At 34.4% G+C, this 20,824-nt stretch overlaps 1 protein-coding gene across 16 annotated transcripts in view; it reads left to right on the top strand.

The window, feature by feature from the left end:
- The first annotated feature begins 5,593 nt into the window (after nt 1–5,593).
- The window catches only part of camk2g1 (calcium/calmodulin-dependent protein kinase (CaM kinase) II gamma 1), a 76,712-nt gene continuing 61,481 nt past the window's right edge, over nt 5,594–20,824 (top strand). For 5 of the 16 annotated variants that reach the window (XM_042767987.1, XM_042767986.1, XM_042767992.1 and 2 more), the window contains exons 1-2: nt 5,605–5,811; nt 7,049–7,143. In XM_042767987.1, the coding sequence (XP_042623921.1) occupies nt 5,684–5,811; nt 7,049–7,143 (223 nt within the window). In that variant the 5' untranslated portion in view covers nt 5,605–5,683. Of the gene's footprint in view, nt 5,812–7,048; nt 7,144–20,824 lie in introns of all 16 variants that reach the window. The other 11 variants (XM_042767982.1, XM_042767981.1, XM_042767978.1 and 8 more) reach the window with 8 other exon arrangements.

Here is a 20,824-nt window from a genome sequence, read left to right as displayed (position 1 = left end):
ACAATCATTATATTATATTATATTATATTATATTATATTATATATATTATATTATATTATATTATATTATATTATATTATATTATATTATATTATATTATATTATATTATATTATATTATATTATATAAAAAAGTTAATAATAAATGTTTTAAATATGTTCTTTGGGCTTTAGTTTTTTTGTTTATCAAAAATAATGTTTTCAGATTTCCACAAATATTAAGCAGCACAACTGTTTTCACCTTGATAAGAAATAATAATAAATGTTTCTTGAGCAGCAAATGGTCGGTACATTATCAGCGCAGCAGGAGATGTTTAAACTAATAGCACTGTATGATGTCTCTATGATGATTAGTTGATACCAGAAGGGAGGATAGCCTCCCCTACGAGGTTTCTTTTCTCAACACTCCTCAGCGCTGAAAGTAATCACTCGGTGCTGATTGGCTAATTAATTTTACCAACGGAGACAAGAGAGCTCAGCTCTCCCTCTGCCTCCCCCTCCCCTTTTCTTTTCTTTGTTGTTCATTATTGCAATAAAAAAAATTCTCTATCACTTAGCGGTTGTAATTACATAAGCAGATTCGGCACATTTGAGATAGAAAAGCTGCGCTTTCCAACTTCAGTTACATGTTATGGTATTACAGCTGTGAACAAAAAATACACATTCTGAGACATTAACTGAAATGAACTGTGAAATTTAGGGGAAGCTGTGCCTCCCCTGCCTCCCCCGACTGCAAATGGAAACAGTTTAGGGACCAGTTTTCACTTAAACTAGTTATTTATTTTATTAGCATTTATTTTAATATTGTATGTTTATTAGTACTTATAAAGCACATATTAATGCCTTATTCTGCATGATCATATTTTAAATTCCTCAATCCTTTCTCATACCAGACTTAACAACTGCCTTACTAGTTATTTATAAGCAGCAAATTAAGAGCTATAGAGGCAAAAGTCGTAGTTAATAGCCTTGCCGTCTAGTTAATAGCTACTGATACGAGAACAGTTGGGATTTGTGACACATTGAGCATATGATAAGGGCCAGCACTTCATGCTACATGTGATAATGTGGTGCACTTGTGAGTGGAGGTGTAAGTTACAGTAATTCTGCAGGGAGCATGTGGAGTCTCAGTCATCAAGAATGAGTTCAGCGTCTTGCTCAATGACAACTAGTGACATTAACAGCTGAGAAAAGCTCACACTTCTGTTGTTTTAACCTGTTAACATCTCTTTCTCTCTTATTGTCACTTTCAGTCTCTTTCACACTCTTTCTATCTCAGGTATCCTTAACATTTAGGTTAAGAAGAAACTACATGTTTGCAACACTACCTGATGCAGTGTTAAAATGGTTAGGCCTGAGTGACTGCTCTTTAACATGATTCACGCGACCTTCATTCAGGGATTTATAATGTGAAGTAAGATCTAGTGTTGCATATGCCAAGCAGCTGGAATTTGCATTCTCAACTGTGTTTTTTTTTCATCTGAGACCACATCGAAATAATTTGGATATGAATATGTTTTAGGATTTTGATTAAGTAAATAAACTTGAAGGATTCAAAGAAACACTGTGACATAAAATGAATAAGATATACAGTATAAAACAGTATACTTTTTTTTTTTTTTACATGTAATTATTTTATTGAAAAATAAAAAAATAATGATTTTTTTTAAATAAAAAATAGATATACATATTTAGAATAATTTATTTCAACAAATTAATTTTTTTTAAATTTGTTTAATGTGTAAAAACCAATAAGAATTTTAAAAATTGAATTTTGAAGATTTAAAGAAACAATATGACATAAAATGAATAAGAAATAGTAAAGATTTCTAAAAAAAATTTCAGAAACATTTCTCAAATAGTTGTTGTTGTGTTGTTGTTGTTGTTGTTGTTGTGTGTGTATGTGTGAGTGTGTGTGTGTGTGTGTGTGTGTGTGTGTGTGTGTGTGTGTGTTTGAGTGTGTGTGTGTGTGTGTGTGTGTGTGTGTGTGTGCGTGTGTGTGTATATATATACATATATGTATATATATTATATATATATTTGTATATATGTATGTATATATGTATATATATATGTATATATATATATACATGTATATATATATATATATATATATATATATATCTATATATCTATATATATATATATATATATATATATATATAGTAGTTTCAAGCTTTTACATTTAATTGTTTGAATAATTAAAAAAAAAAAAAATGTAATCTTGTATTCAATGCCTGATTTCATAAACTGAGATTATAAACCATTCCGCCCATACATTAGAATTGTTGAATGTTTCATAGAGTTTATGCAGTTGCAGTGAATGGTGTGTGTTTCCGTGTGTTTTGAGCTCTCCCTCTATCTCCCAGACAAGAGTTGAACTCTGTGCTCCTAATTTCAGCCTGGTGAAAATAAGGCCATTGATCTCTATTGATTGATGACTAATTTATGTACCTCCATCCAGAGTGTTATGTCTTGCAGCTTGAGTTGCAGTGTGGGGAGTTTACTTCATTTGGCTGCCATTGTAGAGTCTGCAAACAAGTCAACTGCAGTGGATTCCGATCAACATCAGAACCGCAAACCCTTTGTCTGTAATCGCTCTTAATGATAGAGTTTGGTCATTTCATCTAGATGGCCTAATGTGGGTGCTTTGGATAGTGGTTAATTCTTGATAAAACCTCATCTCATGTGTTTATTTGTCTGATCTGCTCTTGAGTTCTGCCTCTGATATCACTGGCTAAATGTCCTGAGTGATGTCATGTGCATACTTGTACATATTCTGATATGCACAAATGTATTATGATATTGGATAATCAAATGATTTGCATGTTTTGCATGTTCAGGTCAAGGTTGTAATTTCATTGGTTGGATGTTTTCTGTGTGTGATATCTCTGCTTATATTCTGTTAAGGCAATGGTGGTGCAGGTGTCAACAGAAAAAGTATAGGAGGAGGAGATGAAAAAATAACCATAACAGCACAGGCGGTAAAGAGAAATCCACAAGAGGAATCAGAGTTAATCACAAGTAGCTTTTCCACATGCTGCAATAAACATTCATTTAACAACAGAAGAAGTAACATAAACCCCTAATAAACTTTTATTTATTTACTTTTTGTTTTCATTTTAAAGTGGTAATTTTAAGTTTTAGTAATTTTGTTGTTTTTGTAGTTATTTAGTAGGTATTTTATATGTCTATAAATGTTTTTATTATTTCATTTAAGTTTTAGTGTTTGTTGTTTTAGTACATCAAGTTGAACTTAATTAAAATGAAAAATGTTACTTTGGCAACTAGCTAAAGTTTTTTTTTATTATATTTTATTTATTTTGTTTCAGTTAACGTTTATTTTATTTCTAGTAATGCAATTGTTTTTGTATTTTTAAAAAAAATAGTTTTAACTTAGTTTAGATGCAGTTTTAGTTTCTAAAATATAATTTTTTTTAAAGAAACAGTTATTTCAATGAAAAACCATCAAATGCGAAGTTTCTGGGAATGTCAGTTTACATTTTTTCATTGTAAATTATAAGATGACATTCATTTTACTTCCAAAAACTGATTAACATTTTTTACTATGCAGTTTTTGTGATGCTCTTAGCACGATTGAAGTAAAATATATGATAGCATTGCTGTCAGATTTTATTGTTGATTTGAAATATATTATTAAAATAAAATCTTAACAAACAGTTTTGGAATTTGAATGAACTAAAGGCATTCTCATGGACCACACCGGATTTATGTTTATGACAGGCTAATGGATGAAAGTGCTGAATATTTCAGATGAACAGTAAAACTGCATCAATTATGAATGTGGCTTGTATTTAGTGATTACACAGGTCAGTAAGTGTGAGTTTACAAAGGAACATTAACAATATAACAACACATAAAAGCAATTTTTTATAGAAATGTTTTTGGAAAATAAGCTTCATTTGGGAGGCTGTAACTAAATGTATACAAACTACTGAATGCTAACCATGACATGTGCTCAACGATGTTTCATCATCACTATAATGACTTTTGCCATGATTTCATCATTGTGGGAATCAATCACAAAAATATCTTCGGCTGTCATTAACTGTAATACTTAAATGTAATGGTCCTATATCATTTGTTTTCATGATAAAACTCCTGATGCTTTAAATGGAGAGCAGAGTTTCATCTTTGCAATCTGAGAGAACACACTGTCCCTGGAGCGAAGGAATGGAAGCACTTACAAGGTGAGAACCTGACAAGCAAAGTCTTTTTGAAAGTGTGTTTGGAGCATGCAGTGGGGTTTATAAGAGCATTATGGCCAGACGATGATATATGTATACTGAGTTCAATCTGGAGATTATTTATTATTTGTAAAATTTTACTGAACTAAGTTTATATACATTTTCGAGTGTTCCTGTGTTCTGGCATGCTGTTATTCATCTAAAATCTTTCTTTTTATAATCACTAAACATGCTGTTTTTGACCTCATATTCATTGAGAGAACATTGAAAGTAGCAACAGGATAATTTAGTAAAAAATAATTAAATTAAAATAATGAAAAACATTAATCTTGGAATTATGAGAAATGTTAAACTTTAATCTTTGTTATAAATAAAAGATTTATGTTATGTGAGTTACCCACAACTCTTTATTTTTATGTATGCTCTTACAATCCAAAAACTACTGATTATTACATTTAAAAACTTTTTAATGAGATCCAATGTGACAGAAAGTCCTGTCAGACAGAAGTGAAAGGAGGGTCATTTCTATCGTGATATCCAGGACACACCTCACTTTAAAACACATTAAAGCTGGAACTAAACATTTTCAGACTGTCCATAAAAAATAAACATAACAAAGTACATTACCAAAAATAGAAATTAAACTTCAGAGAGAGAGAGAGAGAGAGAGAGAGAGAGAGAGAGAGAGAGAGAGGGAGAGGGAACATTGCATACTTCCAGCTATTTTGGCTCTCATATATCATTGAGTCTGTTGGTCTTTTGTTATCATAATACACTACAGAAGTGCAGTTACGAAATTTCTAAGCATTCAGGAATTTGCCATTTGTAATGGATAAAATACCCAAAGTGTTGATAAATCTTAAGAATTTAATAAATATAAGTATTTACCATCTTTTTTTTAATCAATTAAACATTTCTTTGTTGAATAAAAGTATTAATTTCTTCCAAAAAAAAAATAGATTACTAGATTTTTAAATGCTATTCTTTTAAACTGTTTATTCATCAAAGACTCCTGAAGAAAGCATCACAGGTTAAAAAAAAAGATATAGAAATAGATAGACAGACAGACAGACAGACAGATAGATAGATTTCTGTTTTTTTTTGGTATATTATTATTAAAAACATTACAGATAGATAAGTGAATTGATTTTTTTATTTATTTAATGTTGTTTTGTGTTGCTTTATTATACTCTATAATACTTTGTATTATATTCTGGTACTTTTTTATTGTACTTTTTACATTATTTAACCAGTGAAATGTTTTTCATTGTATATTATGAATTAAAATGAGTCTTGCCATCGTTAATACGCACATATCAATGAAAAAGATCTGTCAGTCTGTCACCCTACCCGTGACTTTGCTGCTTGCAGGGAAGTCTCGCGTTGTCTCGCGTGATTTTCTCTCCACCCCCACCATCCAGCCCCTCCCCTCGGCTCTTTCCGTCTGTATCTCCCTTCTTTCTCTCTCTGGAACACATGAGATTCTCCTCCCGAAACCTGAACCGCAGCAGCAGAGGCATCGACCCCCCTCCCCACAACATGGCTACAATTGTAACCTCGACCAGGTTTACGGACGAGTATCAGCTTTACGAAGAGCTCGGGAAGTAAGTGCGCGCAATGTTATAGCGCTGTGACGTCATCGGCGCAAGTTACTCTTGTTTGTTTCGTTCCATTCTTTTATTTGGATGTTGACAGCAAGGGAAATGACTTGCAAAGAGACCCCTAAACCTCGAGGAAAGCCACGCACAGGGGGCTTGATAGGATCAAGACCAGAACTGAGTACAGCACTCAGGTTTGGACTTGATCCGATCAAGCCCCTCAGTGCGGATCTAAGCTCGAAACGCTTTTAATGGCAGGTTTTTGAGTAACGTATCTAGTACGTTATAGAATGTTGAATGTAGCACACACTGTGTTTTATGTTCACGCCTTGTTTTATTTTAAGGGGTTGCTGATGGGTAAGAAGGTTTTCTCGGTTACTTTGGGTATTTGGCTGCCACTTTTCCTGACATTAGCAACGTGGATTGTTTTATGCTAGTAACCAGAGGTTAAATTACATTGTCCTGCAGCTGCTTATAATTATTGCAGCGTGGTGCACTATCTAGTGCACTAAATAATATGTAGCCGTGTACTTCGCACACACAGTTAATCACACTTTAATATCTTAGGAGGGGACTGATAAATAGGGATTATAAAATCAATAAATGAGCAGTGACGCCTTTCTGAGAATTCAATCTCACTTTTGGGAAGAGAATTACAGCCTTCTGACATGCAGATGTGAAGTGCTGTGCACGCCGCCCATTTTTAGAGGCAAATGTCAGAATTGTAGTAGACAGTGTTGTGTTAAGTCTAATTTTGTGCAGACATGAGACCATTTTCTGATTTACACTTTTTTTTTGTCATGCTTAGATGTTTAAAGTCTCGCGATGTCCGATTTGTGAGCGAATCGGTCTCTTGTGTCGAATCTTGTCACTGAATCGGTTGAACCAGTTCAAAAAATTGGTCTGAATGATTCGTTCCCAAATCGGACTGAATCGGTGAAAGGACTCTGGACTCAAATGTAAATTATTGCTATCGTAGAATCATGTAAATTCAACTTATATTTGAGTTGTAAGCAATGAACACATTAAATTGCATTAAATTAATTACATTAAATCACATACACCTTGATTTATAACTAAATAAACAGCTTTTTAGAACATGGTGGAACTGGATGAAATGGTTCTTTTTATAATGGAACCGCTGTGACGTCATCAATGAATGACAGCTCTTTAGAGTTTGCGAGAGTCAGGTGCATCTTTCACTTTTGAGGGAAATTGAGCTCTGTGTGTTCTTCATTTGCAGGGGTGCCTTCTCCGTGGTGCGGAGATGTGTGAAAAAATCCACTGGCCAGGAATATGCTGCTAAAATTATTAACACAAAGAAACTCTCAGCGAGAGGTAAGGCATTCGATCCGGCACTCTTTCAGTGCACGCGGTGCAGTAGGATGAAGGTGCTTTGTGTTTTATTTCGCTCAGCGTTTAATGAAAAGACATTGGCTCCTGAAGTTGTTCAAGTTGTTAAAATCAAAATCTGAGTTTTGTGGCTTTTGGTCCTTGTCTGTTCATTTGAGGCCGTCTGTATGGTTGCGTACTTGTAAAAGTTGAGTGATTACCTTGTAGCAGATATAACTGTTTAAGTCATCTGGGAAAACAGACCAAAAATATAGATGATTCATCTTACATTCACAGGCATATCCATTTATTTGTCCAACAAAATACTCTCTAGAATGAGAGCATCTCCTCCTCCTAATACCACCTACTTGTGATAATCACTAGACAAATATAGTGATCAGGCCAATTAATTAGCTTGTATTTGTCAATTTTTTAGTTATTACATCCTAAGGTTAACAGAAGTAGTTATTTAACCAAGTATCATGTCTAAAATCTACTAACAGCCTTGTCAATGGACAATGTTTTTAGTGAAATTTTAGTAAATATAGAGCAAAATGTAACATTTTGTGTATATTTCATTTGCTGTAAATAAACTGATATTTCACTACATTAAATTTGTATTTTAGCAACCTATTTGACCACTACTTCTGACTAACAGTTTTTTAGTTTTTTTTTACATATCATATTTATTATATCATATCATACATTTATTATTATTTTCATTTTTATATTTTAACTCGTTTTAGTCTTAGTAATTTTATATGCTTTTTTAATTTTTAATTTTTTTTTTGTTATTTTTATATAGCTTTTAAGTTTTATTTTAGTTTTTCTTTTAAGTTTTCATTTCAGTAATTTTAGCGAATAAACTCAAACTTATTAATTTTTAAGTTTTCATGTAATATTTATATTTTATTTTATTTCAGCTTTATTTCAATTACAAAACAGGATTTTTTTTTTTTTTTAAGTTTTAGTTTAAAATAACAATAACTGCACTGTAGCAGTAACAAACAGTAAACCAGAATTCATGGCTGTGACTTGGACTAAAGGCTGTTGGGTGTTTAACAAAAGTCCATTAATATGTATATCTCCAGCTTCAATAGGAAATACTTCAACATTGGAAAGGAAACTGAACTCCCCTTGACGGCCGCTTGACAGACCTGTTTAGCTCAGTAGCTGTGTGTTGAAACCTAGCCTGCTGGGATGGTCGCAGTCCTTCAGATAGAGCCCAGTGTGTTCATGTTTTTCTAGAGGAAAAAGCATGCAAAAGTGTTTGCCTCTGGCTCTGTCCAGCCCTGTTTTTCATCGCAACTTGAAGAGATGCATGAGAATGCGTGCTGTGCCCTACAGCACAAATCTGGCAAATAGTCCCACCTGCAGTTTTGCAATAATTTTGTAAACCTTTTTGCGCAAGCATGTGTTTATCAATACCATGTGGTGTCGCAGAACTTGCATGCTTTGTTGTGCAGCTCCTGAAGACGAAACCTGCTTTTGATTAGAGAAAAAAGCGATGGCGCTTAAAAGGGAAAAAGGATCTCTTTTTTAAGTCATTTCAGTTGAAGAATGAAAAATGGATTTTTCCAGGAACAGACAGGTTTAAGGTGTGTTTAGAGGCCCTGCGGCAGTTGCCATAGGTTGGAGGTATTCATTGGCATGTGTTCGTTTATCATGCTCATTTTAATGTTCAGTTGCTGCCCTGATAAATGGGAAAACTTGAGGTATTGTAGGAATGTCAGAAAGGCCTATAAGCTGAGTCATACACTGAGGAGGATTCTGGGTCAGGTCAGCTGATAGTAAACTTTTTTTTTTTTATTGCCGTGTGAAATTCTGACTGTGTTGCATCCAGGGTGAAGCTGTTTTGAGCCATTGATGATTGGTTGACATGAAAGTGAATCATGTACAATGATTTGCATTTTTTAAATAAAATAAGCATTATGTAATTGTAGCTGGCTCAGTAGGTTGGAGAAGCTCGTTTGTCATATTGGTGGAAGGTTAGTAAGTGAAGTGTCTGGTGCAGTACGTCTTTCCGCCTTCCTCGATTTGCTGATTTGCAGTTTTCCATGCAGCTAATGAGAAACTAAGTGGGGCGCATGGACAGTGAGGGTCTTGTTTATGGTGAAGCTGTTTTCTTTGTTGAGTGCTCGTCTACAGCAGCCCGGCCAATTAAGAGACCAGACTGCACTTCAGCCATCCTGTTATCAGAACAAGAGGGGCGTGACGGAACCCCTTTAACCGGTAATACAGAGATTCTGGAAGGAAAGGTGTGGTTCTTGTCATACTGGTGTAACTCTATATTCGATTTATCCATGTCTCGTTTGAGAGAATGCTCGGTTTAATGTTCCCTCAACTGATGTGTGGGCTGATGTGTCTAGTTCATCTTAAATAGATTAATTTGCAGGGGATGGGAATCTAATGATTCGATTTAATGCAATGATTCAGATTCCGCTTAATGAGTTTTGTTCCTTAGCGACTCTTTTAATGATTCTTAGTGTTTCTGAGGAAGTGGCAAATAATTTATCCTAAATTTATTATTCCAGTTACTACATTTTATTTATATATTTATGGACAGAAATACTAATACTGTTTCTGTATTCACTGTACTTTGAAGACTTTCTGAAGGAGTAATGTCTGTTTTGCTAGCACAGGAATAAATATAATATTATATAAATAAAAAACATTAATATTACCAAACATCATTAAATTATTTGACTTTAGTATTTAAAAAAAACAAATAAAGTAGCAGCAACTTTTGCCTGCAACACATTTTTAAGGCCTTTTGTTCATTAAAAAATAGGTAGATTAAAGTTGTGTTGCGGAAATGCTTCACTCATTGGTGGTTTTGACCAAGAGCTTGTTGCAGTAGCTAGGCAACCGCTTTACTTTGGCTGTATTTGATTGGCTGCCACAAACATGGAGACTTGAGTTGATAGTCTGTGTTGTGGATGAGAACGAATGAGAACGGACAAAAATCTCCCATAATCCCTTACTGCCTGGTGCCCTGATATTCACCACACGTCTGCAGAGAAGCAACACGTGAGGCTGACAGGGGCTTAGAGTAGATGAGTCTCGCTCCGCACACTTAGTGCCCAGATCTGTCAAACAACCCCACTGCTTTTCAGAAATTGAGGTCAGTGTGGTTCATTCGTTATAGCAACCTCGGCACACACAGACCCTGTGCCATATGCAGGAATCCCTTTACTTATTTCCCAGTTAAATATTTGTGTGATTAGTTTTCTGGCCAGGTCATATGCATATGAAGGGCTTATTATCAGGTGGGGGAGGGGTTTTCTGAGCCAAGGAAATGCATGTGTAATGAGAGCAGCTGTGTGCATAACGCTTGCAGCTTGGCTTATTTTCTGTCTTTCGGAAACACAAAGGATGAATGGTTGTAGAAATAGCAGCAGAGGTCTGGAAGGCACGTGTTCCCCCCACTGGGGTGCAAACGCTTTCCAAAGGGTCTTTGCTGACTCATGTTCTATAAAGAGGCGGTGTTATAGTGCACAAATTAATACAGCCAAATTACATCTATTAGTTTGAGAACTGGCAAAAAAATGTGGGATTTTCTGCTGTTTTTTTTTTCCTGGTTTTTGTTTATGAAGTATATTTAAAATAGAAAAGAATAATAACAAATATAAAAAATAACCGTTTATATAAATAACTAATACATTTATTATTAATAGTATTATTATTATTATTAGATGAAACATGCAAATAACTGAGACATATTTATATTATATTTAAAAAAAAAGATAATATTAAGATAAATACAGTTCAAAGGTTTATTTGATCAAAAATACAGTAAAAACAGTAAAATAACCTTTTTGCATTTGATTATATTTAAAAATGTAATTGATTCCAAAGACAGCAACATGATCCTTGAGAAATCATTCTGATATGCTGATTTTGTGGTCAAGAAACATTTCTGATTATCATAAACTTTTAAAACAGTTATGCTTCTTAATATTTTTTTTAATCTGTGATACTTTTTTAAATTAATAATAAAACAACAACAGCTTATTTGAAATGGATTTTTTTTTTAAATAATTATAAATGCCTTTTCTGTCACTTTTATTCAATTTAATGCATCCTTGCAAAGAAAAATTATGAATTTATCTTTAAAATATATTTAAAATTATATTTATATATCAAACTTTTTAGTGGTAGTGCAAATTATTTATATGAATTATAGAAAATAAAATGAATTTAACAAACCTGGTGAAAATTAATGTAATCCCTAGCGTTTATGATACAAGGACGACCATATCCCACAAAATTCTAAGTGCTTTAGGGATATTCAGTTTGTAGTGTGACAGCTACTTTTAATTTCATTTAAAAATAAATTCTAAATTGTTTACTCTAAGAAATTAGTTTTCCCCGCTGTTGCACTGTCTGGCTTTCGCATCTATGTAACTGTCCTCTTCTCTCTTACCTTGCGAGGGGGATTGCTTTTGTATTGAGGTTAATCCACTTATTTAATTGTATTTCAAAGGCTCAGACCAGAGTGGGGGATGCCATAACCATCTCTTACACTGCACTAGTTTTTTTGGCCATGTGCTCATACTTTCTCTGTCTTTGCAGATATATGTTGTTTAAACTTCACCTTAAACATTTCCGAAAGCAGCACAGGAGATCCGAACAGCTCCTCAGATCGACTGGATTCAGTTTAAGCTGCTATTGAGAGGACTTAACCTCCCTAAGGCCGACTTGAGCTCCAGTCCCCTAAATGACTAGATGCTTGTTTTGTTTGACAAAAATCGGCATGGAGTCTGAATTACCTCAGAATTTTGTTGTGATTCTCTGGGATCGTAACACCACAGTTCAGTTGGCAGATGTCCAAAGAGCTGTGTGATTTCTATCCTAGTGTTTGCACACACAAACATACACCCACAATGCATATATGTTGTGTGTACACTTGCATTATTCCTCTGAAATGGCTTAAAAGGGTGTGACCCTGCAGTAAAATGATCAAATAGTGCTGTCTGAAGACTTGTCCTCTGCTATGTGAATTGCTTTGCCTGCCCTACGACATCATACTCTCCCTCTGACTGATCTGACCAGAAGCGTTATAACGCATTTTTATGTCGTGGGCCATTAAGATCACTGTCAGTTATCCTGCATGCATCTTCCCGACTGCTCGCTCCCCAGCACTTCATCATTGGCGTAGTCATTTCCAGCTGCCCTGTTCACATTTTTTGCCATCCTGCTAGTTCCCCTGGATGAGATTGCAAAAAACACAAAGGAGGCTTGTGAAGTAGCACATGCTTTGCAGATAAAGTCTCTTTGTCACAATGTATTTCTCTCAGGCTGATAAATTGGTCAATATTTTTGAGATTTTGTAATGTAATTTGAATGTGTTCACTGTCATTGTATTGTGTATAGGATTGGGAACCAAGAACCATTTCTTATTCACAACAGGTTGCAATTTTTAAAGAACACCTCAACCAAATTATTCTTATGAGCCAGTCTTTTCAGTGAAACACATGCATCTTACAGCTAATTGTGAGAGTTAAATCTGTGTAGTTACTCACTAGTTGTACATACGACCTCCAATAAATGCAGCCTTGGCGAGCATAAGAAAATTTCTTTCAAAAACATACAAAAAACTCTATCTAGACAATCTGTGTACTTTTTGCAAGAACTCTTCTAAATATATTTATTATTAAATTGATAATTTTTTTTCCGGGTTTTGAATCCTTAAAAGGATAGATCACCCAAAAAGGAAAATTAGCCCATGATTTACTGACCCTCAAAGCTTCCTATGTGTATATGACTTTCTTCTTTCAGATGAATCCAATCGGAGTTATATTAAAAATTGTCCTGGTCCTTCCAAGCTTTATAATGGCAGTGGGTGTTTCTGTTCAACAGTCCAAAAGAAGTCCAATGAAGTGCATCCATCCATAATAAAATTAAAAAAAAAGTGTCCCACATGGCTCCGGGGGGTGAATAAAGACATCCTGTAGCAATTCGACACGTTCTTGTAAGAAACATATCTATATTGGGTTCGTCTGAAAGAAGAAAGTCATATACACTAGGGCTGCACGATTAATCACATGCGATTGTCATTTGTGTCTCATCAGTAAATCCAACTATACAGAGCCATAGTTCACTGATAAGCTATATAATATCGCCTTCATAAACAAATGCGATTCATCTGTGATTATGATGCGATTTTGCGTAGCTTGTCAGCGAACTACGACTCTGTGTAGTAAATGCCGCTCTATTTGAAAGCAGGTGATGGAGATTTACTGCTAATCACAGAACCGGCTTAACTGACGAGACACAGATGACAATTGCATGCGATTAATCGTGCAGCCCTAATATACACCTTGGATGGTTTGAGGGTGAGTAAATCATTATCATAAAATAATTTTAATTAATTAATTTAATCATTACGATTCTAAACCCTAATTGTGTATTCCGGCATTATATCAGCTATCTGCCTCTCTGCTCTCTAAATCTCGGCATCAGCAATAGAAAAACCCATGCTGGTCTTCCACTAGTGCAAACACATAAAGCATATTCAACAATTGGTTGTTATCAGGCAGTGTAGTACATGATAGGAATGAATCAGAGGAACACACGCTGCATGTTTGAATTCAATTTTCCTAGTGTGTTGAGTGTGTATAGAACAGCCCAAATCTTAATCCCCCTTCCTCTGGGATCATCGGTCCCTTTGTTCTGTCTCATTCTGAACTGTCTCATTGTGTGAAAGTAGAGGTGCTACAAGGACTGATAGAAAGATGTCCTCACTACAGGGAACGGAGTGGCAAACTCTTCTCTTCCTTCCCTCCCTTTCTGTAATGGGAGCCGCGAGTGTTCCAGCTACACTCATTTTGCACTCTTTGTTCTGAGCTGCTGTGTACTGCGCCTTTAGTAGAACTTTCATCGATTGCTCTCCCTCCTGTTCTTTCCCATTTTGTTTCGCTCTGCATCCCTTCTGTTCCTCATTTCTTCGGCTGTGATAGCCTTATTAAAATCAGGTTATTGCACAACCGCTTTGCTAATTTCCCGACAAAATGAGGTCGGCACACTTCATTTATGAAAAAAAGGGGCTTTAGGAGGCAGAGCTAGAAAAATGTGATTACTCACCTGTTGGATGTGGGAATGTAGTTTTTTATGGTTGCTCAGAAATGTTTGTGGTTTTGTCTGAAATTAATTTTTAGATAATTAAGTTAAACTATTATTGTTCTTTTTTTTAACTTTTAAAAAAAATTTATGAGGCTTCAGAGGGCACTTTTAATTGAATAAAATATTGTCCATGTCAGTATTTGATTGACCTCCTATCTATGATGATATGAACTTCTGGTATTTCTTTTGTAACAAAAATGAATAAACTCAAATCCAATGTCATAATTTTAATTATGTTAAAATAGGTAAATGTCAGTTATTAAAAAACAAAACCCCCTGGAATTTTCCTCATTGAGAGCCACTGATTTATATCATAGTTCAGTTGAATCATTTACATAACTTATTTAATTAAATTAATTCTCAATCTTACTGTTTATGGTTGCTACTTGCCAATTATTCAAATTAAATAAAATAACTTATTTATAATATTTATTTATCATTTTACTTATTGTATTTTTATGTATTGCATTATTTTTATAATAAAAAAATCAACATTAAATAGAAGCTGTGATTATACTGCACCCTATTTTTGATATCCTGTGCATTATTATCTCTAACTACTACTACATTTCAATTAAATTATTCAACTGAAATATTTAATATAAATGTACTCTGTTTAACATTCATTTAGTTAACTATATATTAAAATTTTTAAAACGTATGTAATTGAGTTCTTGTAATTGTAAACTGTGTAGCACATTTTTGTGCTGTTTGTTTTAGAATCCCGACCAGTCTGACACAGCAACATTTGCTCAAACAACGGCGTGAACCCAACCAATAGAAGTTGAGAAAAGTGTTTAGGAAACTTCTTTAAAAAAAATTTTTTTGGCGCATTGCACCTTGCATTATTGCACAGTGCACCTTTAATGCGTTGATGAAATTATTATTAGTTTTTGAATTTGTTTTTTGGAATATAAGAGGTCTTTGTACCATTAAAACATCCTGCAAGTTTCATAGCTTAAGACGTCCTCCCCATTATAAACGAGCCATTTATTTAATCAAACTCTAAATACAGCTCGTTCTGGAAGATCCATGGTAAGAAGTGACGTCACCCCGGTGCGAAGTGACGTTACAACCATTTGCATATGACCGCCTCCAGCACAAGACAACTAAGCTCATTTCGTATCGTTGTCGCGCCGCGCGCCTCACAAGTGTTCAGTCGACGGACAGCGAGTGGGTCTGTGTACAGGAAAAATTACAATGCCACGCAGATGTGCTCAAACATATAAGGTTTTATCATTGCAAGAGCCATTGCTTCGAATGCATCACCCGTTACTAAACAGTTACGCTCAATCCACAAATGTTCTGGCTGGGGATGTTAATAATTGATCCATAGGCGCTGTAGTTAGCCAATCATAACAGTGGGCGTTAACACTTAACTCTTAAAGAGGAAACAACCCCAAAACAGACTGTTTGAATCAAAGGATGAGAAACAGGGTGGGAAAATGTCGTAATTCACTACATTTTAAAAGGTTTTTTTTTAAAAAAACTATAGTTAATACTATAATTGCACCTAGGGGACCATAATAATAAAATAAAAAAACCCATGTCATGACCCCTTTAAGCATTAAAGAAACAATTGGTTTTTTGCCTTCGCAGTGCAAATATTCAGGATATTTTTGTCATTATTGGTATAGTGACTGTGCCCTGGGCACTGGTTAATTTCTGACCCTCGTCTGGTACCTACTGCATAAATCCTTCTAGGGAGAGAGACCGGAATGAGACGGAAAGAGCAAGAGAGTGATTACAGGCAGAAACCTTTGCCAAGTTGGTCTGAAAGTTAATAGAACCTGCTAGAATGACTCAGGAAACTTAAAGTGAGTCATTGTATCTTTTGAAATGTTGACTGCCATGCAAATGGCCCTTTCTAATCAGGTGAAGACGTGGGCTGTAATAAAATGTTAATGGACGGTGTAGCTGCCAAGCTGATTGCATGCGATTGTTGCTAAGTGTGATATGATTCTGCTCTAATGAGAAGTGTTCAATCCACAATTAATGGATGAGGTGCTCTGACCGACAGCCATGAGGAACCAGAAGGGAAAAGGTTACTTCCTGTCCAGATAGTGGTCGGAATAGTTACCTGAAGATGATCACGTACACACTAGTGTGTTCTCTTTCGTTGCTTAGTTTTGGAAATGTGAGAAAACCTTTATTCAGAGGTGAGGTTAGGATAGGAGTGGGCATTATGACAAAATATTGCATCACTGGATGAGTAATTTTATATTTCGATGATAGTATTTATCATGATATAGTATTTTTGTTCAAAATTCAGCTCCCAGACGTTTTTCAATGATCTAATGAAAAATGGAGCCAACTTCTTTTGTTCTTTAGCCGCTATATGTGCAGTTGTATGTGTAGTGGCTACATATCATTAGAATTATTATATCAGTAATTTTATATTACAGTGTTATTTATCATGATATAGTTTATTTTTTCTAAAAATTCAACACCCAAATATTTGATATGTTAATTAAAAATACTATAAAAATGTTTTTGGTTTTTGTTTTGAAACCAGTTTTGTTTTGATGCCAGATTATTCATAACAAATGAATAGTATATATGTAAAACATTACAAATATGACTAAATGTAAAATATCCACTGTATGTGCAGTTGTTTATGCAGTTATCATATCAGTCATTTTATATAACTGTAATATTAAGTTATTTTCTGATGAAAATATTTCCATATGTTGCATAACTATGTCCATTTTTAATAATCTAATGAAAAAAAAAATACTTGTTAATGTTTTTGGTTTTGGAACTTTTAAAACCAAAATGTAACTATTCATAACTAATGAAAGATGTGTCTGTAAAACATTTATAAATATGGCTACGTATTAAAAATATATCTGCAATTACCACATATCAGTTGAATTTCATATTAATATGGCCATAAATTCTTGCAACTTTAGCAGTATATTGTTTTGTAATTTGCAGCATTCAGGACCTGGGCTGCATTTCATGTTATCCGGCTAAAACTGTAGCTAGTGAGTTGGCGCTCTGGGTGGCATTGAGTCATTGATCTTTTCTAACAGTGTGGTTGAGTTAAGCCAGGGTCCTCGGAGATCTGCACAGGCCCTGGCACGCCACATCGGAGAGCTCTGTCTACCCACACACTCAGACGCAATGGAAATGCTAAATTAGTCAGCTTGCTAGTTCAGCAGAGTGTGAGGGACCCAGCAGAGAATGACTTGTAACACTTTTTAGTTGTTTGAAACCAACTTGGAATAACAGAAATGACACGGATGCTGAGGGAATATGTGAATTCGTCTTGTAAAGTTGAATCTGGAGTGTAATTCAGTGCTTCTGGCCTTTTGGGATTGTGAAGTAAGTAAAGACCGTTGTTGCACTGCCCCAGACTAATGTTTGGTTTATTTCTCTCTCTCAAGTGTTTGTAAAGTAATCCTCACATACTCCTCTGACACTCCAACCTCCTGTGGATAAATATTTGCCTACTGCTCTCTGTTGTATTTACTTGTAATGGGCCCTTACTTTTTACTGTGTGTATTGAAGTGTGTACTGAAGTGTCTTGTTGCTTTTATCACTGTTTTGCCTTTCTTTGTCTTGCAAACTTTTTCAAATTTAATTTTAAGGTCTGGGTGGTAGTATGATATATATCATGTGATGGTTGAAATTGTACCACTTTGTTTGCATCCATCAAGCTCCAAAAAACTTGAAATACATTTCTTTTTCTGAAAGATTTTAAAATGTTTTATGAACATTGCTCTTACTAAGGCTTCATTTATTTGCTACAGTAAAACAGTAATATTGTTAATATTACAATTTAAATTATTTAAATATTGTTTAAATATACTTTAAAGGCAAAGCTGAATTTTCAGCAGCCTTTATTGCAGTCTTCAGAAGTCCTTCAAAATCATTCTGATTTGCTGCTCAAGAAACGTTTCTTATTATTATGTTAAAAGCAGTTGTGCTGCTTAATATTTTTGGGGAAACCATGATGAATAATTTTATATGTTTGCATTGAACTATATCTTTTTTTTTTATAGGGATGCACCAATGTATTGGCCACCTATATTTTTCGGCCGATTTTAAAGCCATCAGCATATTGGAAATAGCATGAAAAGGGCTGATACTGATGGTTTATTAATTAACTGCGTGGAGACCATGAGTTAAAATACAGTTAAAGAAACGTCAAAAGTTACACTGCTCCATTTAAACAGTTCGTAGTGCAGTCTGTGCTATTCAGCATAATCACCGCCTCACTGTGCTGTTATAGTCTATAGCCTATGTGATGGATGATGTTTTACGTCGATAATGCGAGTGAAGAACAAAGCCTATAGTTTACATAATAAATAATAGGTTAGCATCCAGATACTTCACGAATGTGGAAACATTTGGATTTGTTGCAGAATGAGAGAGGTAGGCTTCAGTTTAGTTTTTAAACTAGTTAGTTTTGGCTTGATGCTTATATTTAGCCTTCATACAACTTTAGAGGATTTCTTGTGCTTCAGTTAATTGTAATAATAATGAATGTAATAATAAAACGCAATGCACAGCCTACTAATTAAGCCTTTTTTTTTCATCTCAAAACGCTTATAGGAGTAGAGTTTTTTTTTTATCCATGCTATAACATTTTTAAATATCTTGAAAAAAATTATTTTATGTTTTTTTATTGCGTTAACAGTTTTTCTTTAGTTAGGCTAATACATTTGGTCTTTTGGTAAATCTAGAAAAGATGATGCTCTATTGGCTATGACTAAGAGCAGATCAATCAAGACTTTTTTTTATTTTTTCATTTTATTAAATGAAACGTTGTACTTTATTATTATTATTATTATTATTATTATTATTATTGCCAAAGTAAAAAAAAAAAATAACGTTATTAACCGGTATGTTTTCTACCCAAATCACAGAGGACTGCAGGAACAGAAACGTTCAAATACCGATTCTGCTCGGAATGAACCAATCTTTTTTTTTCTCGTCTCGTATCGGAATCAGCCAATAGTTGTTCGGCCAAAAAAAATCCTGGCATCCCTTTTATCTACTAATGATATAAAATTGCTAAATTTGGTCATGCTGCCCACACCTACATAAGTGTTATTTCTTTCTTGATTTAGTGTCATTCATGTTTTTACATTTATTTGTATTGTTATCATTACATTTATTTTAGTGACATCTGAAACGCTCTATTTATGTTTTTCACATCCATATATCTGTTTTTGTTTTCTTCCCTATTATCCTCATTTCTTTCTTTTTATGTGTTGGTTGTGTTGCTGATCTGCGGTGTGTTTTGTTAGGGGCAATGTTTCTGTACCCACACACACACACTGTTCTAAAACATGCAATGCCACTGAGCGCTACTCTTTCTCTGGTTGAACTGCTGACCTAAAACACACATTTCCCTCACTCTTTTTTTTTTTTTTATCCTGTGAAGCCGTCCTCTATCTGTCCCTTAATACTTCACAGTTCACACAGAACAAAGCTCAAGATCCATCCTGCCTCTAGAGACAGAACTGCCTCCGCTCCCAGAACACAGAGACCCATTTCTAACCAGGGCTATTAACATTCAGAATTGAAATAAGTTTTTTTTTTTTTTTTTTTTTTTTTCAAATCTAGTTCATTTCCTCAATTGCAGTGAAGTTTGAATCAAACAGTATGCACAATTGAAGTTAAAATTTAAGGAAGTGTGATTAAAATTACTGAAATACAAAGAAATTCATATAACTGCACTAAGTGTCATTTAAAGTTTATCAAGACAGTTCTGGCTGAAAGTCTAAAATGATTGAGTTTGAAGGTATTATCAGCCCTACATTTTAAATCTGAAGGGAAAAAAATGACAAAGAAATTTTAAAATGTAATTTATTCCTGTGATGGTAAAGCTGAATTTTCTGCAGCCTTTACTCCAGTCTTCTGTGTCACATGATCCTTCAGAAATTCTGAATTCATTCTAATATGCTAATTTGTTGCTCAAAAACCTTTCTTATTATTATCAGTGTTGCAAACGGTTGTGCTGCTTGTGGAAACCATTTTTGCCAGAATTCTTTGAATAAAGAGTTTAAGAACTCATTTGTAACATTCTAAATGTCTTTACTGTCACCTTTGATGAATTTAATATGTCCTTGCTAAATAAAAGTATTAATTAAAAAAATTATAATAATGGAACTAACTTACTAATTGGTTAAATTAATTCGACCAGAGTGGAGGAATGGCCAGAATGCCATTATCTTTAAATTTTAAGCCTGAATTTTCGATGAAAATCATCTCTCAGCAGGTCATAAAGAATACTGCATTCTCTGCTCTGATTTGCCATGTATTACCGCAAGACTGTAGGGCATTGGATACTTAATAGCAGTGAGTCTTGGTCTAATTGATAAGCTGAAATCTGTATTGATCTGTTTAAGCAGAGCTGTTTTAATGGCTTCATTTGTGTAGTGTGGTGCTGGGGGTTAGAGAGAAGCCCTGCTCCAGACTCATTCCTGCTGTACTGTTAGGGAAGGACGGGTGCTCTCGAGTAATTGAACGTGCTACTGTTTCTCACTCCTTTGCCACTGAAAGTATGTGGAAGCATGCTAGGATGTAATATCATTTTTTTCCCAGCCAA

The sequence above is a fragment of the Cyprinus carpio genome, chromosome A12 (assembly GCF_018340385.1).
Source record: "Cyprinus carpio isolate SPL01 chromosome A12, ASM1834038v1, whole genome shotgun sequence".
Classification (NCBI taxonomy): Eukaryota; Metazoa; Chordata; class Actinopteri; order Cypriniformes; family Cyprinidae; genus Cyprinus; species Cyprinus carpio.
Note: the sequence above shows the minus strand (reverse complement) of the source record. Positions and strands in the feature narration are given on the sequence as shown.